Raw genomic sequence first — 21,367 nt, forward strand, 5'->3', positions numbered from 1 at the left:
TAGAAGGAAATAAAGTAATTTTCCTGTCTTTTCTTTATTGCTATGACTCATGTAATTGTTTACCAGATTTTTAAAACGGGCACTTTATTACGCTCAGGATGAGTAAATGTTACTTTCGCTGTGTGTTCTCTCCGTTCTACTCTGAAAACATGAACTGTGCTAGATGCTGGGAAGTGACATTTGTTTTTGTCTTTGAAGAACTTAAAGGATGTTTGCTGAAGACGTGGCAAAGAAGGGTTTCTAACCGTGCGCAAAGGCACACATTTGAGACAGGATCAGGGTGACCAGGAAAGACTGTAATAAGAACATTTGGTAGAAAATATCAGAGTAGCCAATGAACAGTTTCCTCAGGGGTTGAGCACTGCTAACATTGTCCCACTCTCTGCCGTTCTTGCACGTCAGCTTGCAAGTGTGCTCGAGTCTCTCACATCTTCAAAGCAACGATGACAATAACCCAACTTAATAATGGATAATTCATATTCTCTTTGGCTTTGTGTTCAACTGAATTGAAAACAACTTTCTTTTCCCTAAGGCATAACACTCCAACATAGGGACTACTGAATTGCAGAAAGAAAAATATTCCCCTCTCTTACAGTATTTTTCAATTTCAACAATCTCTTGCGACAAGCACTAATCATCCTTTGGAAAACCATTCCTTATCTATTTTTATGTTGCCTCAATGCCTTACATTCAAGATATTTGTATAAACTGTAAATTACTGTATTTTAATTTCATATGGCCTGAAAGGATCTCTGATTTCTGGTATAAAACCTTTACATTTCTTATCCACAGGTTGTCCAGTGGTCTGTTGACTTGGAAATGCTTGTATTTTAAGATTTCCTGATACTTTCAGACCCTTCAAACCTGCCTTGAGACACGACTCTGGCCATTGTACCTGTTCTGTGAGACCCCTGCAATGCCCTTAAGCAATTATGAGCTCCCTTCAAATGTGGAATGTATTTAGCAGATAATTAGCACACAGCTGGTATTACCACAAGTCATTAAACGAGGTCTTAAAATGAAAGCAGACAGGGAACCAGAAGCATGGACTATGAGAATGCTAGAGCTGTAAGGGACCTTTGGTGTCACTTAATCTAGTCTCTCATTTTCCAGGAGAGGAAACACAGGCCCTGTGAGAGGAGGTTGCTCAGTCACTCAACTAATTGCAGTTTTGTGGGGACTGAAACTCAAGCATCCTAACTCCAGACTGATGTCTATGTGTCAGGAGCATATGTTGTAAATGACCCTAAAATGTTACAAGTATTAACTGTTCGGTAACAATAAATCGAAGTGCTACAATTATGACAATTGTTTTGAAATGAAATACATGCACCATAGTTTGAGTTTTCAGGTACCATCACATATTAAGTTTTATACTATTTGAAACACATATTTTAAAACTTTGAAGTAGAAATAACACTTTATTGAAAAAAATTACTGGAAAACATCGATGAAAAAACCTGATATTTGTTGACACCTCAAAAACAGTCTGCATATGTTACAGTAGTACATTTAGCTATTTTATGCATTTAGTTTCTTGCATAGTTTCCAAAATGTTCTAGAAGATAGCAATACTTTAAATGGAGTCAGCTGGAGTTTTAAAAGTATTTTAAGAAAACCATAGGGCAGCCTGGTGGCACAGCGGTTAAGTTCGCATGTTCTGCTTTGGGAGCCCGGGATTCGCCAGTTCAGATCCTGGGTGTGGACCTACACACCGCTCATCGAGCCATCCTGTGGCAGGTGTCCCACATATAAAGTAGTGGAAGATGGGCACAGATGTCAGCTCAAGGCCAGTCTTCCTCAGCAAAAAGAAGAGGATTGGCGGCAGATGTTAGCTCAGGGCTAATCTTCCTCAAACAAAATAAAAAAGAAGAAGAAAACCACAATCTTCTTTGTCCTCTTGCACTCCCAAGAGCTCTGATTGGTTAATATTCCTCTTGGCTTAGGTCTTATCAAAAAAAGATTCGAAGCTATGTTTCCTTTTAATTTTGCTTCAAATTTTTAAGTGTGCTTTCATATGTATACATATATCACTTAATCACAAAAACTGGGCAAGTGGTGTGGGAGGCAGAATTCTAAGGCAGCCCCCGGGATTTCTGCCCATCACTGTGTATGCCCTGAAAAATCCCCTGACCTTGAGTGTGGGCAGCACCTACGAATATGATGGGATAGTCACTGCTGTGATTACAGTTAAGACTTCATCTTAGCAGACTTGAGACAGAAACTCTCCTGCATGCTTTGAAGAAGCAAATAGTGGTGCTGTAAGGGCCCGTAAGCAGCCCACATGGTGAGGGCAGGCCCCAACGGGGGCTCAGAGTGATCCCCAGCGAGCAGCTAGCAAGACAGGAATCCCAGTCATACAGCTGTAAGGAAGCAAATTCTGCCAACAACTTGAAAGAGCTCGGAAGTGACTCTTCCCCCAGTGCGTCCAGATGAGAACATCATCAGGCTGACACCTTGATGTCACCTTCTGAGACCCTGAGCAGAGGACCCTGCCTGGACTTCTGACCTACAGAACATGTGCAATAATAAATAGGTGTTGTTTTAAGCCACTAAGTTTGTGGCTACTTTTTATGCAGAAATAGAAAACTAATAAAAACAAAAGTAAATAACACTAAAACCATTTAACCAATAAGGAGACTGGTTCAGAAAGATGAATGGACTTGCTTAACTTTATTCTGAAAATTAGTGACAGGACTGAAATTGGTACCCTGGATCCTCATTTATACTCCAGTATTCTTCCCACAGTACTATAGTGCTCCACAGTAACGAGTATTATTGCTAGATTTCCTTTACCCCCGCCCACAACCAAAACAGATAATTGAAAGCATAATATACTGTCTTCCTCTTTACAGTTAAACACAGAGTAAAGAAATGACTTTATTAATTCTCACGGCAGTTCTGTAGTATAATAAAAACATTAATCAAAATCATATTAATGTTCAGTTGGTAATATTTTGAAGGAATCTTGAACCAAATGTCAATCCTCATCACTAAACACACAATATTCTGAATAGTCAAGACTGCGAAATGTGATAGGTAATTCTACCCACTTTTTGTATTGTTTCTTTGGTGAATTACTTTTGAAAACCACTACAAAATTCTTTATTTTGAGACAAGGCAAATCCAAGCCTTTGTGCACCATCATCGTTCCCCAAGCCTGGAAAACAAAAGAGAAAGTGAAAAGAAAAATTAAATACGCATGCGATTAAGAATTCGTTTTGGCACAAAGTAAAATTAAGCCCATAGTCGTTTACTCACTTGGCCACAATTTTGGCAGATAATCTCACCATTTGTTTGATAGTCTGCAAACTTCTTTTTCAGTGCTTTGTTTTCTCTCACAATGTAGAGTTCCCTAAAATTATCAAGGAGTAAGAAACATCCCCGAGAATTCACAAAGGACCAATATGAAGGCTATGGGTATGTATTGTTGGGCCTGAAGTTTTTGGACCCCATGCTGGCATTATCCCATACCGCATTCTTTCTCTTCTTCCTGTCTCCCCAGATCATCAGGCAAATGCCCCATTTCTACATACACCTCTGAAGGCGTATGTTGCCTTTTGTGGCTTCTTCCAAGTCTCTGGATTATTTTAACCAGACTTAATTGCTTAAAAAGTTGAGAAGAAATATGAGTAATTTGATGTGCCTTGGATCAAAATGACTTTGGGTCTTACACCTCTCCCTCCTTGCCCCAGTGCACAAGTAAAAGGGGAGAAAAATACATTACCATGCAAACTCTAATCTTAAAACTGGAGTGATTACAGTAATATAACACAGCATATTTGAAAAATTGTTTGAAATAGGGACAATATTTAGGGACTAAAAGAGGGGAGGTTCTGAAAAATAATGAATCTCATTTGTACTACTTTGGAAGAACATTTACGATACAACCTGCCTCACCCCTTATAAAGAAACTTAAAATTGAGTCTTCCTGGACTTACTTGAATTCTGGTGTCATATTGACATGGTGCATGTTCTCAATTACGTAGATATCTTCTCCAGTGCAAGCCAGCATACTGCAGTTTTTGCATAGGAAATTTATTAATGATGGGTTATCCTTGTAATGCTTTGCGATACTCCTCTTGGTTTTCATTTTCTTTTCCATTATACTTTGCATCTGTAATTCCCAAATCTGCATTGAGAAAAAATATTCAATTTTTTTTCATAGTTTCACTGAAGTAAGTCTCCTGGAATTCAGAGATCTTAGTTCTGAAAACAGACACTTGGTCCATGGTCTAGAAATAAAATAATGAGGTGATGGCCCCTCAAAGAATTTAGTAGATAATCTCCTGTAATCATGGAAATGTAGGAGCCTCAAGTGTTCAGAAAAACTGCCCATTCCATTTTACAAAAGTTGTATTGTTAGAAAGTTTTTTGCAATATTCAACCAAAAAATCTCTCCCTCTAACCCCCCCATTAGTTTTAATTCTGTCTCATAAAATAAGTCTAAACTTTCTTCCCCAAGGAATCTCTAAAGAACCAAACATTGTTATTACTTTACCTATAGTTTTCTCTTATATGTGACAAGCCCCCCAGTTTCTTTCATCTTTCCTCATGTGTTGTTAATTTCTAGACATTCCGCTATCTTAGTCAATCTCTGCTTTACCCATTTGTGGCAGAAACTACTAGTTTCCCATCCAGGGGAAACATTTCCAAGCCAGTGGCCATTGAGACTTAAGGAGATGTTGAGTGAGATTTCCAGAAAGTCTGCTTAAGTATCAGATAGCTGGCATGTGCACTTTTTGCCTTTTCCACCTTCTTCCTCCTTACTGCCTAGAATGAGCATGTGGCAGGTGAAATTTTAAAAGCTATCTTTGTCCTTGAGAATGGAAGCCAAATACTAAAAGGGCAGAGAAGAGAGAGAGAGGGAAGAATCCTGGCTTCTTCATGACATCACTGAGCTATCAAGTGGATCTAGATTGCCCACATGCTTTATGTGAGAGAATAAGCCCTTAAGCCACTATATTCCAGGTTCTGTGGCTAGTGGCCCAGCTTATTTCATAACAGAAACAATGTGGTTTATGAGAGATATAAAACTTGAGAGAGGGACTGGCCCGTTCTCACACCTACATAACATCACAGTAGAAAAACCTGATTCTTAAATAATTTACCTCCAAACTGAACCTCTCATCAATGACAAATTTATATTAAATTATAGAGGAAGCCATTGTTTTCCTTAAGACTGAAGGGAAGTTTTCAGTAAAAGTAAATTATCGGTGCAGAAGAACAAAGCTGAGTGGCCCATCTCTTTGGCTCTTGCCTCTATACTTTAGGCCTTGACTGGAGGCAACCATATTTAGCACAGAAAAGAACAAAATCTGGCAAGCAAATCTGTGGGCCATATCACAGTTTAATCAGACAAGTACCAAGAATAATTTCCTATTTAAATTACAACAACATAATAAATTGAAGTAGTCTCTTCCCTTAAAGTTTATTTAGGTTGTTCTTGAAAGATATTTATGGTTCTATGAGCTGATTAAAAGATGATTTGGCATAGGATCACATACACGTGGGCAATTAAGAAACACCTGTGAGTGCGACAGAAAAAATAAAAATAAATCAAGGTCAGTGTATGGATATGTGACTAGGACACCAAAAACTAAAAGAATAGCTCTAAAATAGTAAAGAATGTAAACTAACTGGAGGAACAAAAAAAGAAAAGAAATCATAATAAAAATATGGAAGGCACAGCTATAATCAATCAAAGTCCAAATGAAATGTAACTAATGTGGCAAAACTTGTTGGGGCAATGCCAGGGAAAATTTTAACAATCTTCAACTTGCTCCTACAAGTCTGATTTGATTTTAGAAGCTTTTAGTTATGTATAAACCCTGTATATGACATAGAAAATAGACCTCACTCTCTGTGTCAACTCTCACCATTTCTTAGCAGTTCTTCTGAACATTGTGTTGAGAAGGATTCTCAGATCAGACAAAATGAGCGTTGTGACCTGGTAGCAATGTCTGATGAGGGCTTGGAACAGAGTAGTGGTGGCACAAACCACACATTATTGTTGTCCCTACTCTGAGTTTGTCTACCTGTAGTAGTTTTACGAGGGTAGGTCTCTTAGCCAAAGGAGACCTACAAAGGTAGTCCATTGTGGGATCCCCAAAGGGATGGTATCTTGTTCTAAAGATTGTCTGGAAAAATTAGACTCATAAACTCCAAAGGTTATTCTAGAGTTTACCCAAAACGACTGGTTTTGAAACATCAACCTTTGAAAACTTCCATGTGATTCATTCATTTAGGACATTAAATGTAAGGCAATAACTTTCCAGTGGTATTACATGGCCACAAATGTTTGATTTGACACTATAAAATGTTTGGTTTGCCTTATATTTAAAGGGGTTTTAAAATATAAATTTGTGTAGAAACCTGGCCAGGAAACCTTGGAGTTGGTTATAGCAATGCACACCAATTTGAAAGCATCCCTTTCGTGAAACTCTATTTAGGGTAGAGCCAAATCCAATGTTAAGAAACTAACATTCACACCCATATGCAAGGGTGTGAATTTTCTTCTAAATGGATTGTTTGCTATTATAGTAGTTACAGTCTTGAATTCAGTGGTATGGGGGATTTCCTGAAATATTGTAGAAATACACTTCCCTCACTGTATTTCTCTCACAACTCAAATGACTCTATGTTAGTAAGTTGAGATGCAGCTCGAGGACATATTATGTATTTTCTTATTATTCAGAGTTAGCCTCAGTGTCACTCACTCTAAGAGACCCTTCGCAACCACCCAATCTAAAGTACCCATGCAGTGACTCATTTCATGTCATCGTAGTCTAATCCCCAGCACTTATCTCTACATAATGTATTTCTTGCTTTATTTCTGTTTATTGTGTCTCTTCCTCAAATCTCACCATGTACACACTAGAATATAAGCTTCATATGCCAGGGGTCTATTTCTGCCACCATGTTCTTTGTTTCTAGAACATTACCTGGCACACAGTAGGCATTTTGTAAATATTTCTGGAATGAAAAAATTGTACTTGTACAAACAGATTGGACCAAACCAAAATAACCAGGTTGGGTTAAATGAGGGAGTTGCACTAGTCTTTCTGGATTGAGGGCAGCCTAATTTTATATTACCAAAGTTTATGGTTGGTCCCACTGGAATGGCTTCCTGACAATTTCTGCCTACCGTGGATCTTGATGCTTTGTATGTGAATCTGGACTAAGCACAGCTCATCAGACTGGAACTTATAATTCAGCACAATTTCTGTCTCAAGACTTAACCACAAAGATATTAATGGCAACCACATGCAGACATTTTAAAGTGAAAACTAAATTTAGAGAGGGCCAAAAACAATACCTTATGAGCATACTCTTCTGGTTTCATATTTTGAACATGGTCTATAGCTTTATACATCATTTTCTCTCGGAAAGCATTAACTGTCTCACGTTCAACAACTCCTGATCCGCTGTGGGCAACCAGGACATAGGTGCTTTCATCAGCTCTGGCTCGACCACGGGCCTGAGAACAAAGAGAAATCAAGTGAACTCTCACATTTTTGTCCTGGAATGATATTCATTGCTCAGCATCCTAGCCTTCAAACGATCTCTCTATTTTCAGTAAAGTTAGTTATTATACATTCTTTGCAAGTTGGCTATTTGAAACTCAAAATGCACTTTCATGAAGAAGAAATGTTCTAGAGTGATGATGGTTAGATCCCCACACAAGCCCTCAAAAGCTTCAATAATGCAACACCATCCTGTCTAGCCTTTTTGTTCCCCCGGACCTCTCTCTCAAACCCTAAGAACAATAATCAGCGACTTGGACTGGGCAGCCCCCCTCCCCTCGCCTGGTAGGAGGGATGAATGAGAGGAAGGGGCATCTCTGACCTTGACACCAGGGCTGTGGAGTGTGCAGCTCTGTTCCTGGCATCCTACATTGGATTCTGAGCACGTTTTCCCGTGAAAACATGCTCAACATGGTGATAAGTTTCTATAGTCTTCTTTATACAGTGATATTTAATCATGTTTTGAGTAACAGAAGATTTTGCGGTCTGGTTCAGGAACCTAACTATTACCTATTATATTATCCTCATGAAAAATGCATTCTGAGTAATAAACTGCTGACTAACAAATCAACTCCTGAAATACAATTACTTCCTAATTTGGTGACTATCTGGTTATCTTAGTCTTCTAGGACTTGCCTTCTATTTGAGGATGAAATTTAAAGTATTGAAGAAAAAGCCTTTAGTTCATTTCATAGGAAGACTATTATTTCTATTAATCAGCACAACTCCTGTACCTACTCAACAAAAGGTAACAATCTATTGTTAACATAGTGTGGATAAGAACTAAAGTGAAATTGAATGAAAACTGAGACACTGTGCTATTTTTTTCTCTTTTTGCATGTATACGCCTGCTCCCTCCAACATTTTATTATGAAAAATTTCAAATATACAGAAAAGTGGGAAGAATAAGGGCAGAAACAGCAGTCTTTCTAAGGTTTGGTATGTCACTTTGTCAGACATTTGTGGGACATTGTACTTCAGATTCCTGGTTCTGCGGGCTCACAGAAATCCTAGGAATAAGGGGGCTAATTTTGATTCTTGTGGATGGGGCCAGTGTCATGTTCCTAAAAATCTTAGGACACATAAATAACAATCAAAGAAGAATTTTTGCTTAAAAATACAACAGGTATCTGGTTGTCATATGAATTAAACAATATAAAAGGCAGCAGCATGCAGCTCTTCAAGATTTCCCTTTTGATTTTTATTGAATTATAACTGACATATGACATCATATAAGTTTCAGGTGTGCAACATAATGATTTTATATTTGTATACCTTGCAAAATACTTTCTCTTTTAGTTGGAAAACATATATTTTTAAAACTGTGAGCGCTGTTTTACTAAAAGAAAACAATTAAAATAAGAACACAAAATAAAGAATTAACCTCTTAGAGGTATTTGAATGTACCTGGACCATGGCTATTTCGTTAGTGACGAGACCGTAACGGATAACGATATTACATTCTTTAATATCCAGACCTTCTTCTGCCACTGTGGTAGCGATAAGCAGATTTATTTTTCCTGTGCGAAATTTACTAATGACTTCTTTTTGTTCATTCTGTAGAAACATTTTAATAAATTAAATTTTGTGATGCTAAACACATGAAAATCTTCTAATTAGGAGAAGAAATAATAAATTACAACTGGTCAATGTAAATCAAAGGATTAGCTCATACACGGATTTGCTGCCATCTGTTTTTGGCATTGAACAAAGACATGATGGTGAGACAACATTTGACTTCCAATCTGGGATTACCACACAATAACAAAAATATTTCCATCCTCCAGTCTGGAGGTGGGAAGACCATCATTTATGCCAAGGAAATAAATTGATGGGTGACTTGGGAGGAAAAAAGGAGGCGAAGCTTTTAGTTGAGAAGAGGATAAGGTGATGAGAAACTAAAATGGGTTTTGCTTTTCACTACATTAATTTCAGAATCTTTAACATTCAGAGAATAAGATGCAGTGACATTTTTAAAGATTGTTGAGTTTTGAGTCAACAGAGTCATTCAAGCAAGAAACGTATGGAACATTCCTGAAAGGACATGTGAGCAACTGAAAACACTGGCTGCTTCCAGGGAAGGATGCTAGAAGACTGGAGGACAGCGGTGTGCCCTGTACCTTACTAATTTTGAAAGAGGTAAATATGTTATCTATTCAAAGGCATGATATAAATAAAAATGAGAATAAGTTATTAAATCAACTATATTTAAATTTTAAAAATCTGAATTTTTAAAGTTAATATAGGTAAGAAATTTAAATATGCACTCTAGCCCTTGCATAGGAGGAATGGGTGATCATAAACCTAACCTGATATGGCAAGTGTAGTTTTATTTTCATAGCCACTCTCACCAAAGCTGTTGGTACAGTTGGCCTTTGGTGCACATTCAGACTACCTTTTGCCCCCATATATTAAACAAAAATAAACATGTCCAAATGACAGTGTGTTCTCCTATCTCCTTCCCTTTCTTCTCAGACGTGTCTTTATTTGACTCCTAAATGCCGGACAATCTTGCAGAAGGCCCCCTCTACAGTCTTCTCTGAGAATTTCTCCCTGTTGCACTCACATCCACTGACAAAAACTTACATGTAATGGATTTTAGCAGACGTCTGTGCCTTAATTCAAAGGAGTAACTTTAATAAAGAGAATTTCAGACACAGTGTCAGACTCTCAAATCACATCAAGTAGATGTCTAATTCTTTTCCCAATGAGTAAGTACAACTCAGTTTACAAAGTGAGGATGTGGGGAGTAAGAAAGGTGGTGGGGGGGGGGTTGTATATTTTGCCATGCAAGCCCCAAGTCTGAAACGGATAAGGAGCAAAAAGTAGCTTGAAAACACATTTTCCATTTGACCTCGCCTCTTTTCAAAGAGGAGCTGAGGCCACATAAAATCAAAGTCATACTACTAAAGCTAATGTAATAGAAACTTAAAAACAAGACCAAAAACGAAAGAGTATAGATGTTATTTCTTGTAAGGATTAACAGAGAGGCTGCGAGATTGAACTTCAGTTTTGCACATGAGCTTCCCGGAAACTAGGGCAAAAAAGGAAACATGTTAAGTAAACTAGCGCTCATCACAAAGGAGGAAGTAAACTCCTCAGCCAAGGAAAACAATGCATTTTCTGGCATAAATCTTAGAGGCAACTTTAACATGAGTACACGTAGAGAATATATCGAGAGTTATAGTGGACAATTTCAAGAACTATTTCTTTTCAGCCAACATTAAAACAAATTTAATTTGCTCCATTGGATGGAGAGATGATGACCATAACAGAATTGAAGTGTCCCTTTGTCCAGCAAGACTCAGGATCAATAGGACTTCAGAAGAACAGTTTACTTTAACAAGCCATCATTGTTTCATCCATGCTTGTAATGTCTCCAAGCGCCTTTTTTCTCTCCCAAGTGTTTTTGACTGTGCACATGATAAGTAGTATAATGAAATGAAAACAAAACAAAACAAAATTCTTAAAAAGGAAAAGAAAATCTCTTTTATAGTCTCAAATCTCTAACACATCAAATGTCTTAATTTTTCCAAGTTCCCTCACAGATCTCATCCTATGCAAACAAATTTACTTAGTTCTAATTATTATGCACACATTTTTGTGGAGATATGATTTTTCCACTTGATATTATATTGTAGCCATTTTCCATTTTGTCACTAAGTTTAAATTTCAATCATTTTCACAAAGGAAACTCAATATGGAAAGCTCCTCCAAGTATGTGAAAAAAATGACTACTAGGACAACGCATAGCCTGTCAAATACCACAGATTAGATTGCTATAAAACTCACATTTTATTTCAAGAACAAGTGTTTCATTATGTAAAATTATTTGTTGGGTGGTGAGAGAATTGATGAACAAAAGACTGCAACTAATTTGGGAAGAGCAATAACCGCATAAGAAAAGAAATCCAGAAGGATGTTTATACCTGTGTCATTGGCTTGAACTCACTGCTGTGTCCAGCTCCAATCAGATGATGGGCTTTGACTCCTACTTCTGCGAACTTTTCATTTTCAGTAATCCACTGGGAGAGGGCATACGCACTCTGTCGTGTTTTTGTGAAAATTATTCCTCGTGCCGATTCCTCAGTCCTTGTATAATGTTCCATTATGGTGTTTCTTAATTTGGTCAGCTTTTCATTTTCACATTCTGGGTTTTCAGCCAACTTTTTCAACTTTTTTTTGTTGTCTTTAAGAAATAATTAGCTTAAATTAGTAAAATACTCATGTGAATAATAATCACACTGGAAGATTTTATATAACGGTGGACTAGGATGTGGCTCAACTACAGTTAGTCTTGTGTTATACCTAGTTAACAGACTAGTTTAATAAATAAATTTATTGCTGTCATCTTGACAATAAAACCAGATGACCAATTGATTGATTGTGATCATGCAACTCATGGCTAATCTGATCATATCAATTAGAAATGCCCCCAATATGAGTGGCATTTCTTCTTTCAAAATGAATGATTAAGAGGGCCTTTTGAAGAGCTTTTGAGAAGTAGCAGGTTTATGTCAAAGAGATAAATGGATGAGACCATTCAGTAAATGTTACATAGATTCTTACCAAAAAATAAAGTCATGAGAAAACTATCTGTCTCTTCCAGTTCCAAATGTTTCTTTTCATCAACCTCATCTTCATCACCATTGTCACCACTCTCATCACTATCATCTTCTAGGACTGCAAACTTCTTTTCTTTCTCATCATTATAGAAAGTTTCAAGGTGGTTATATGCATCAATCATTCGGATTGTGTCATTAATTTGTAGGGCTTCATTGTACTTTCTCAAATGTTCTGCACAAACACGGTCTTTGCGATTTCCTTCTTTTGCAGCTATGAAAGAATATATTATGTATAGTGAGATAACGATCAAACACACTCCCTAAAGTTATGCTGTGGACTTGAACATGTTTATGATACTGACCCCAGAACAGGCTTTATCTTGTTTTTGAGATGGGCAAGTTAACACGCAAAATGTTTCATGGGCTCTAAAAGGGGGCAAGTTTTCTGACTCCTAGATTTGCTGCTTGAGTTCTGCATCAGCAAGAACACATACCTGATCCATGCTGACTCAGAGGAATGGCATGAAAAACATATTAGTTGAGTCTGTGATTGGTGATAGAACTGTTAATATTTATCTTAATATTTTAAATACACAATAAGTGAAATACTGGAAATAGAGAGAAAATGGATGAACTGATGCTTCTTTCCTTAGAAAAGGAATTAGAACATTTATCCTTTTCCTACTCAGAAAAGAGCAATCCCATTTGATGTTAAATTGACTTTCAGTTTGCTTGGCAATATGTGATATAGTCATCTGAAATCTTGGCACAAACATGGAATAAACTGTTAGGTCAAAACTCAAGTTACCTTTTTTTTCCATTTTAATGGCCCATTGTTCATAGGGTTGAGTTCCAAAATCTGGCATTGGATTCATTTGGCAAAAAGTTTGAATCCTTGTCATTATTTCCACAAGTTTGTCTTTAAATGGATCCTAAAAATAAATTATACACTTATTCTCACATGTTTATATTGTTAACGGAATCACATTATCTTTGTGAAAATAATTTCCACGTTATAAAAAATTTGACTTAGAATCTTTGTCTAGACAAAGTAGCCAGTTAATCTCTGATCATCTCTTTGTACATTTATTTTTTTATTAATTTCTTTTATACCTCTACTCTCAAACCACATTCACACAAACACTGTGAACCCCTTCTGAAATTTCCAATTTAAAAATTTTACAAAAGTAAAATTAATGAATGATATAAACCTGGAATGTTAATAGTCACTTTTAAAAAAAATATTAAAGTAATGCCACAATTATTTAGAAAGCTTGCAATATAATCTAAGAAATATTCCTCTTTGAAGAATGGTTTCAGTATGATTTCTACCAAAATAAAAGTTAAGCGTTAGAGTTTTGAAAAAAGTCAGAAACAGAAGAGTGCATACTACATGATTTCATTCATCCAAAGTTCAAAATCAGTCAAAACCCAGCTTCGATGTTAGAAGTCAGGATAGTGTCTGTCTTTGGGGGATGGTCACTGGAAGGGGGAAGGAGGGGCTCTGGAGTGCTGGAAATGTTCTGTCTGTTGATGTGGATTTTGGTTACATAGGCGTGTTCAGTTTATGAAAATTCAGCAATCTGTATACTTACAAATTTGTACTCTTCTGTATATGTGTTATACTTATTAAAAGCATACCAAAAGTTAAATAAGTTAAAAAGTAGGATGGCAGATTCTTTTTAAAAGATATCTGAGACTGTTGTGTTTGGTTTTTTTAATGAGTATCAGCAGAAACATGCATTTAAACTTGTCAAGTAAACCTGAACAAGTAACACAAAGTGAAGGAAAATAAAGCATATTCAAACGTGCTAGTTCAGCTGAAATGGACATTACTTTTTTCAAAATTTCAGGAAAGATCTATGGAAGTTGGCCACTAACATTGGTTTAGTGCCTACCACATTTCAAACACAACTATTACTCATTACACATATTTAATATCATTTAATCCTAGCATCTTTTTGAGGTAGATTTTCAATGATCACACTTATTATCAAGTACATACAGCTAAAATTTATCATGCTCTTAAAATTTTATGAACAAAAGTATCAACATAATGTACTGGTAATAATGTTCAAAGTAACTCTCAGTTGCAGTTTTTATAGACTGTAGTTAACATATTCCTTGCAGGGGCCAGCCCCACGGCCGAGTGGTTGAGTTCGCTCTCTCTGCTTTGGTGACCTGAGGTTCGTCGGTTCAGATCCTGGGCATGGACCTACACATTGCTCGTGGACCTACACACTGCTCGTGGACCTACACACTGCTCATCCACTCATGAAGCCATGCTGTGGCGGCATCCCACATAGAAGAACTAGAATGACCTACAACTAGGATATACAACTGTGTACTGGGGCATTGGAGAGAGAAAAAAAAAGAGGAAGATTGGCAATGGATGTCAGCTCAGGGCCAATCTTCCTCACCAAAAAGAAATGCACACCTTAGGAGGAAAAAATATTCCTTGCAAAAGCACCATTAAAGTAAATATTTCATGTCTTTACCATGTCAGTAATTTCCTAAGAAAGTATATATGCAAATCAGGTAGGATTCCCATTATCATTGACAACTGTAATCTGGTAACAACAAAATGGCTCTGTGGAATGTCAGAAAATCAATCCTGGAATTCACCAAGAAAGTAAAAGAAGGATAAAACAATCTATGGTAACACCCCTAGCTTAGCTGTACAACCCTCCCCACCCTTACCCTCCAAGGCTCCTATGCAGTCAACCAATTACTGAGCTACTCTTCATATAAACCAGAAGACTAAAAGCAGGATGAAAGAGAGAATTCACAGTAGTGCTCTGCTGCTTAATATCAATTAAAAAAAATAAAACTGTAACTTCTTTGCTAAAAATTTAAAATAATATTGTTTAGATGGTCGGTATAAAACAATCTTTGCATCTTTCAGTTGAGTATGGTATCACCAATCAACTAAATATAAAATTTTAAGCACATACTTCTCTCGTGTCATCTGCGATAGCAAACTTTTTGCATGGCTCCTTTATTTGATCTTTGAGTTGATCAATATTTTCTTTCACAGTTTTAATGATAGAGGCATCAAGATTGGCACATATCTGGAAAAGAGACAATTCTCAATTTTCAAATAATTACTTTTCCCTTTCAATTGATTCAATGTAGAATTCTTTTTCATGTAAGAAATAAGTACCGGGACTTGCTAAATATAACATTTTAGTATTGCTTTACTGTGGATCTGAGTAACCAATAACATTTATCCTGATAGAGTAAAAAGGAGCTTCTAAATAAAATTGGTGGATACTTCCAGAAAAGAAATGTATTTATTTTCATTTCCTAAATTCCATTTTCCAGCTGGAAAAGCTGACATGGAAAGAGTACAGCAAATTGCAGAGATCAGCAGAGAATGGTTGAGATGACCATATTACATGAGGCATTTTAAGGGTCACCTGACATCCCTGGATCAGATTGCCACCCTCTCCTACACATAAAGAGGACAATGCAAAGCTAGGAGCAGCTGAAGTTCACGTGCCTGGATCTAGAGTGGAGTTAGTCCTTAATCCCAGTAATAAATTGTATCTTGGAACCAAAATCTTTGTCTACTCTGCATGATTTTTACTGAATTTGACTTAAAGAAAGGGCCTTAAAATATGAATGCAATTGCCTTGGTGCCAACACACTTCTTGGGTTACTCTGAATTCATTTAACACTAGGGACCAACAACAGTACTTTATGTGGTGTTATCATTTGAGGGCAGTTGACAAGTAATACATCTTTAAGTAAAGATCCTCATATCTCCATTTTCCCATTTAATTTGAATTACCCAGCATATGAGAATCACACAGAACAAAAAAGACGCACAGATGCAATTTTGAAACTCATGGAGTAAGTACAAAAATTAGAAACTTTCATAGTTTACACATATTTCCATGTCACATAGATCAAGTTTAACAATAGGGGTAAATATTTTTAAAGAAGATATTTCATTTGTCCCATTTTTCATTAATTATATTTGTTCTCTATAAATTTCGTGATATTGTTCTGTGGCACAGTTATTTATTAAGGCATATTACTGTTCCGTAGAAGATTGAGTATATTATTTTAACTAAAGCAAAGAGATTTCATTTCACTGATGATCTCTGAATATCCTTTCATGTACTCCATGGCAATTGGACCCAATCTTACTGAAAAAGCCCAAATAGCACTGGCATTTGTTTTAGCTTTGGTTGTTTTGGTTATACATAAGGTTAATGACTTACTTTTAAAATGTGTTCTTCAGCTTTGGCTTGCTTGGTGGCTCCTCCAACACCAGGTGAAGCTGTTAGTCCCAGTATTTGAGGTAGGGGAATCACTGGTTTGTTTTCTTTCTTGAGTCGATTGTTTTTCAACTTCTGTTTCAAATAACGCCTCATGATGTTATTATAGACTTCTTCTTTGTTGGTGTGATGGCATTCATCAATGATGATGAGGGAAAAGTCTTAAAAGAAAATTCAGATGGCTCATTTGTCCATATCAGCAAGGTCAGTAAAAAAAGCACCTTTAACCTAGTCAGTTAAGCTCTATGGGGAGGTTCTTTCTTGGGCAGAATACTGGCACAGCACTCTTCCACTTTTTAAGAGGGAAATGTAACGATGTTAGTCACCTGTACATACAGAAATTCATGTATATCAATCACAAAACTATCCCTGTTAGATATTATCTCCATTTAATAGATGAGTTTCGGAAAGTTTATAGATCTAAAAAGTGTTATGGGATGGAATTCAAACCCTGGCTTATTGCCAAAACTCTCAGGATTATACTTTTGTTCTTCAATAAAATATTTAAGTTAGTAAACTTTAATTTTTATTATATCAAATGAAAACCACACTATTTACAGAGGGATAATTTTGCTTTGTTTTATCATTGCATTTAATTATTATTATTATTTATACTTCTTTCCCTTACTCTCTCCTACCTTCTCTTCCCACCCCCCACCAAATAGAAAGGACTGTATTTTTAGTCTATGGAGAAGAAGGCAGATCTAACAGGATCCATTAGCATATAAAAAGAACTTGTCAGTACCTACAAATAAGAAGTAAATGCAAAGCCCAGTGAGTGCTTGATTTAATAATGCTATTCTTACACAAAATAAAGTGATCTAATTAAAAACTTATTAAATTTTTTGTCTGTTTCTTTCTCCAAGGAAGTAGAAGGATTTAAATGAAAATTGAAGCAATGAAAGACAATCTAAACCAAAGCTAATCTTTTTTTATTGACATTTTAAAAATTACTTAACTAATACAGCCTCTTAACAATTATTAATATTATTACTAATTCTTCTTTTTGCAAATATAAACACTTCAACCAACCTGACAACACGACACCAGCATCTTCTCCTTTTTCTGAGTTTAAAAGAGAGTTTTCAAGGATTTGAGCTGTACTGATAATAACATCATGGGATTTGACAACTTCTGGAAATGATATTTTCAATTGAGTATCACCACTTAATCTAGTAATACGATACCATTTCTTCAAAAACGGATTGAACTCTTTGCGGAAGAGTTGTTCAACTAACGGTACCTTTAAAAACAGCAAAATTAAAAAAAAGAAAGAGAGCATGGTCAAAGCAAAAGGAATATTGATCAAAGGTCTACTATGTGTCAAGCATTATCAGAGGTATCTACATTATCAGTTAATAAGGCATAACAGTCTATCCATCATTCCATTCATTCATCTGTCAATAAGCGTTTATTGAATGCCTATTAGGTGTAGACATCGTGTCTGGGACACAAAGATGTTTAAGATATGGTCAACAACTTTCAGGAACTCAGTCTACCTGAGCACATAGACCAAGACTGAACAAAACAAAACAAATTATTATAACACAACGTAGTAATTCTCCCATAGAAACATACAAAGTGACGGCAAAGAGGAAAAAACAACTGACTGCTCAAGAGAAGGGTTTAGAAGGATTTTTAATCTTGTAAACTGCAAAGAGATAAATTGAAACCAAGGCTGGATAAGAAATAAATTTTGAATTTGTAGAGCAGGGCTGGGCTATAAATGGCTGTGAACATCAAATAGAGTATTTGAAATTTTGTATAACAGTTCATAGGACCCTTGTGAACTGTGTTGCAGAGTTGATTTATGCTTGTTGTTTGTTTTGGGATAGAGCTAGAGGCAACATGCCTAAAGAAGGGGAGGGAGCAGAGAACCAAAAGTGAGGAAGCAGGGGACTGCTTAGGAGAATGGCTGTGAGGTGAAGGAGTGGACTACTGGAATAGCTTTGGTGGCTGAGAAAGAACAAAACAGCTAACCGGTTTGGCAAAAGCAGTGGAAAGTCTTTCAGAGGCAACTAGCACTGTCAAGTGACAGTGTGTTGGTGTTGAGGTGCCTTGACCTGATGGGCAATTCTTAGTATCTTCACATTCGCCAACAGTTCAAAATGCAAATCTTTGTGAGGACTCTGACCTGAAAGATCATCACCCTAGAGGTGGAACCCAGTGATACCATGGAGAATGTGAAGGCCAAGATCCAGGATGAAAAAGGCATCCTCCTTAGCCAGCAAATGCTCATCTTTGCAGGCAAGCAACTGGAAGATGGCCTCACTCTTTCTGACTACAACCTTGAGAAAGTCAATCCTGCACCTGGTCCTCTGTCTGAGGGGTACTATTAACTTCTTCAGTCTTGCTTTCATAGTGCCCAATGATTGCATTACCCTGTACTCTTGCCATTTGCCCCAATTTAAGCTTAGAAATTACCAGTTTCAGTAATAGCTGAACCTCTTTAAAACGGTTTTGTCACATGGTAGCAAAAATAAACGAAAGAAAAAGAGTCCTTTGTAGCTGAGTCTCTGTATGTCATAGTGTCTGCTGAAGTTGGCTGACTTGACATCTCAATGCTACACGCTACCAGTTATTCACAATACCTCCTGATTAGGGGAAAGGAATAAGCAGGCCATCTTGAAGGTCATATCCTAGAAGAATTCATGCAATGAAAGCCCAGGGGTGTACAGTGTTGGCAAACAGAGAGTTGGCAGGAAGAGTTTCAAGAGCAAGTATCAAAGAATATGCATTATATTCCTCATAATGTAATTCCCTGATAATGTGATCAGTGGTTACCTTTCCACTGGTCTGCAGGGCATGTGTTATTCATCAGTTTACTTGAGGTGAGCCCCACTTATGTGTAAAATGAAGGTTGACTGATCCCTGTGAATGAGGAGAACGGTGTATGAAGAACATTGCTTTGTTTTATTATTTAGCAGAAATAGTGAAGTCATCTAAGAATGAATGGGGGGTGGGGCAGGGGGGTTGTAAAATGGAATTCAAGAAGTCCAAGGAAGCAAAGTGGAGTTAAAATGAATAACCAAGTTCGGTAAGTGAAAGAAAATAACACAGGGTGGAAAAAATAAGGAGAGAAACTTTGCTAGTGCTCTTTTTTTCCAAAGTGAAGTCTCCAGTCTACCTGCCATGAGATCACTTGAGAGATTTGGAAAACGCATACTCCTTCGCCTCACTCAAGAACTACTGAATCTGGGCACATTCTCTGGGGACAAAGTCTTGAAACGTGCACTGTTATGAAGCTTCCCATGTGAAGTTAAGTCTTTACAATTTGAGAACCACAGCTCTTGTCTCTCTGCCACAAAGTGGTTTCTGATGCATTTCTCTAGAATTGTTCTTTTCATTCCACTTACATAGGCATTTTTCACAGAAATAGAACAAAAATCCTAAAATTTGTATGGGACCATAAAAGACCCGAAATAACCAAAGCCATCTTGAGAAAGAGGAACAAAGCTGGAGGCATCAAGATTCCTGATTTCAAACTATATTACAAAGCTATAGAAGTTAAAAGAGTATGGTATTGGTATAAAAACAGACACAAAGATCAATGGAACACAATAGACAGCCCAGAATTAAACCCATGCATATATAGTCAATTAATTTATGACAAAAGAGCTAAGAATATACAATGGGGAGAGGATAGTCTCTTCAATAAATCATTTGGGGAAAACTGGACAGCCACATGAAAAAGAATGAAACTGGGCCACTATCTTACAACATACAAAAAAGCTAACTCAAAATGGATTGAAGACTTGAATGTAAGATCTTACATCATAAAACTCACAGGAGAAAACATAGGTAGTAAGCTCTTTGACAAAGGTCTTGGCAACGATTTTTTGAATCTGACACCAAAAGCACAAGCAACAAAAGCAAAAACAAACAAGTAGGGCTATATCAAACTAAAAAGCTTCTGCACAGCAAGAAAACCATCAAGAAAATGAAAAAATCCACTGAATGGAAGAAAATATTTGCAAATCATATATCTGATAAGGGGCTAATATCCAAAATATATAAAGAACTCATACACCTCAATAACAAAAAAACAAGCAGTCTGATTAAAAAACGGGAAGAAGATCTGAGTAGATATTTTTCTAAAGAAGACATACAGGTAGACAACAGGTACATGAAAAGGTGTTCTATATCATTTGTCATCAGGGAAATGCAAATCAAAACCACAATGAGATATCACCTCACATCTGTTAGAATAGCTATTATCAAAAAGACTGGAAATAACAAGTGTTGGTGAGGATGTGGAGAAAAGAGAACACTTGTGCACTGTTGGTGGGAATGTAAACTGGTATAGCCACATGGAAAACAGTAAGGCAGTTCCTTGAGAAATTAAAAATAGATCTACCATATGATCTAGCAATTCCACTTGTGGGTATGTATTCAAACAAAACAAAAACACCAATTCAAAAAGATACATGCACTCCCATGTTCACTGCAGTATTATTTACAATAACTAAGAATATGGAAACAACCTAAGTGTCCATAAATAGAGGAATGGATAAAGAATTGTCAGAAATAATATTCTAACAATAGAATATTATTCAGCTATAAAAAAGAATGAAATCTTGCCATTTGTGACAACATGGATGGGCCTCAAGGGCATTATGCTAAGTGAAATAAGTCAGACAGAGAAAGACAAATACTGTGTGATCTCTTTTATATGTGAAATCTAACTTTTTTTAAATTTTAAAAAACTAAGTCATAGATAACAGAGAAGAAATTGGAGGTTGCCAGAGCTGGGGGGTGGGAGGTGGGAGAAATGAGTGAACCGTTTTCTGTTTGTTTTAGTTTAAACAAATTGAATAATAATAAAAAAGATACAGGAAATAATCTGAGAAAGAACTCAGGAAGAAAGATTTTGAGAAAGAGAAAAGAAATTAAATTTAGTGGAAAGAGAGGGTACGATCCAGAGGAAAGTCAGCTCTGAAAACAACTACTCCAACCACTTGCTTATTGTGTGACTTTGGACAAGTTACTT

General features: G+C 36.6%; 1 protein-coding gene across 1 annotated transcript in view; it reads right to left on the reverse strand.

The window, feature by feature from the left end:
- Positions 1-2,654: 2,654 nt before the first annotated feature.
- IFIH1 (interferon induced with helicase C domain 1) overlaps positions 2,655-21,367 on the reverse strand; it is a 52,071-nt gene continuing 33,358 nt past the window's right edge. The window contains exons 6-16 of the mRNA XM_014860185.3: positions 17,410-17,620; positions 16,321-16,538; positions 15,046-15,162; positions 12,900-13,023; positions 12,096-12,362; positions 11,456-11,715; positions 8,934-9,083; positions 7,319-7,480; positions 3,942-4,132; positions 3,262-3,355; positions 2,655-3,160 (exon numbers count right to left, since the gene is read on the reverse strand). Coding sequence (XP_014715671.2) covers positions 2,981-3,160; positions 3,262-3,355; positions 3,942-4,132; positions 7,319-7,480; positions 8,934-9,083; positions 11,456-11,715; positions 12,096-12,362; positions 12,900-13,023; positions 15,046-15,162; positions 16,321-16,538; positions 17,410-17,620 — 1,974 coding nt within the window. The 3' untranslated portion in view covers positions 2,655-2,980. The remainder of the gene's footprint in view (positions 3,161-3,261; positions 3,356-3,941; positions 4,133-7,318; positions 7,481-8,933; positions 9,084-11,455; positions 11,716-12,095; positions 12,363-12,899; positions 13,024-15,045; positions 15,163-16,320; positions 16,539-17,409; positions 17,621-21,367) is intronic.

The sequence above is a fragment of the Equus asinus genome, chromosome 4 (genome assembly GCF_041296235.1).
Source record: "Equus asinus isolate D_3611 breed Donkey chromosome 4, EquAss-T2T_v2, whole genome shotgun sequence".
Lineage (NCBI taxonomy): Eukaryota > Metazoa > Chordata > Mammalia > Perissodactyla > Equidae > Equus > Equus asinus.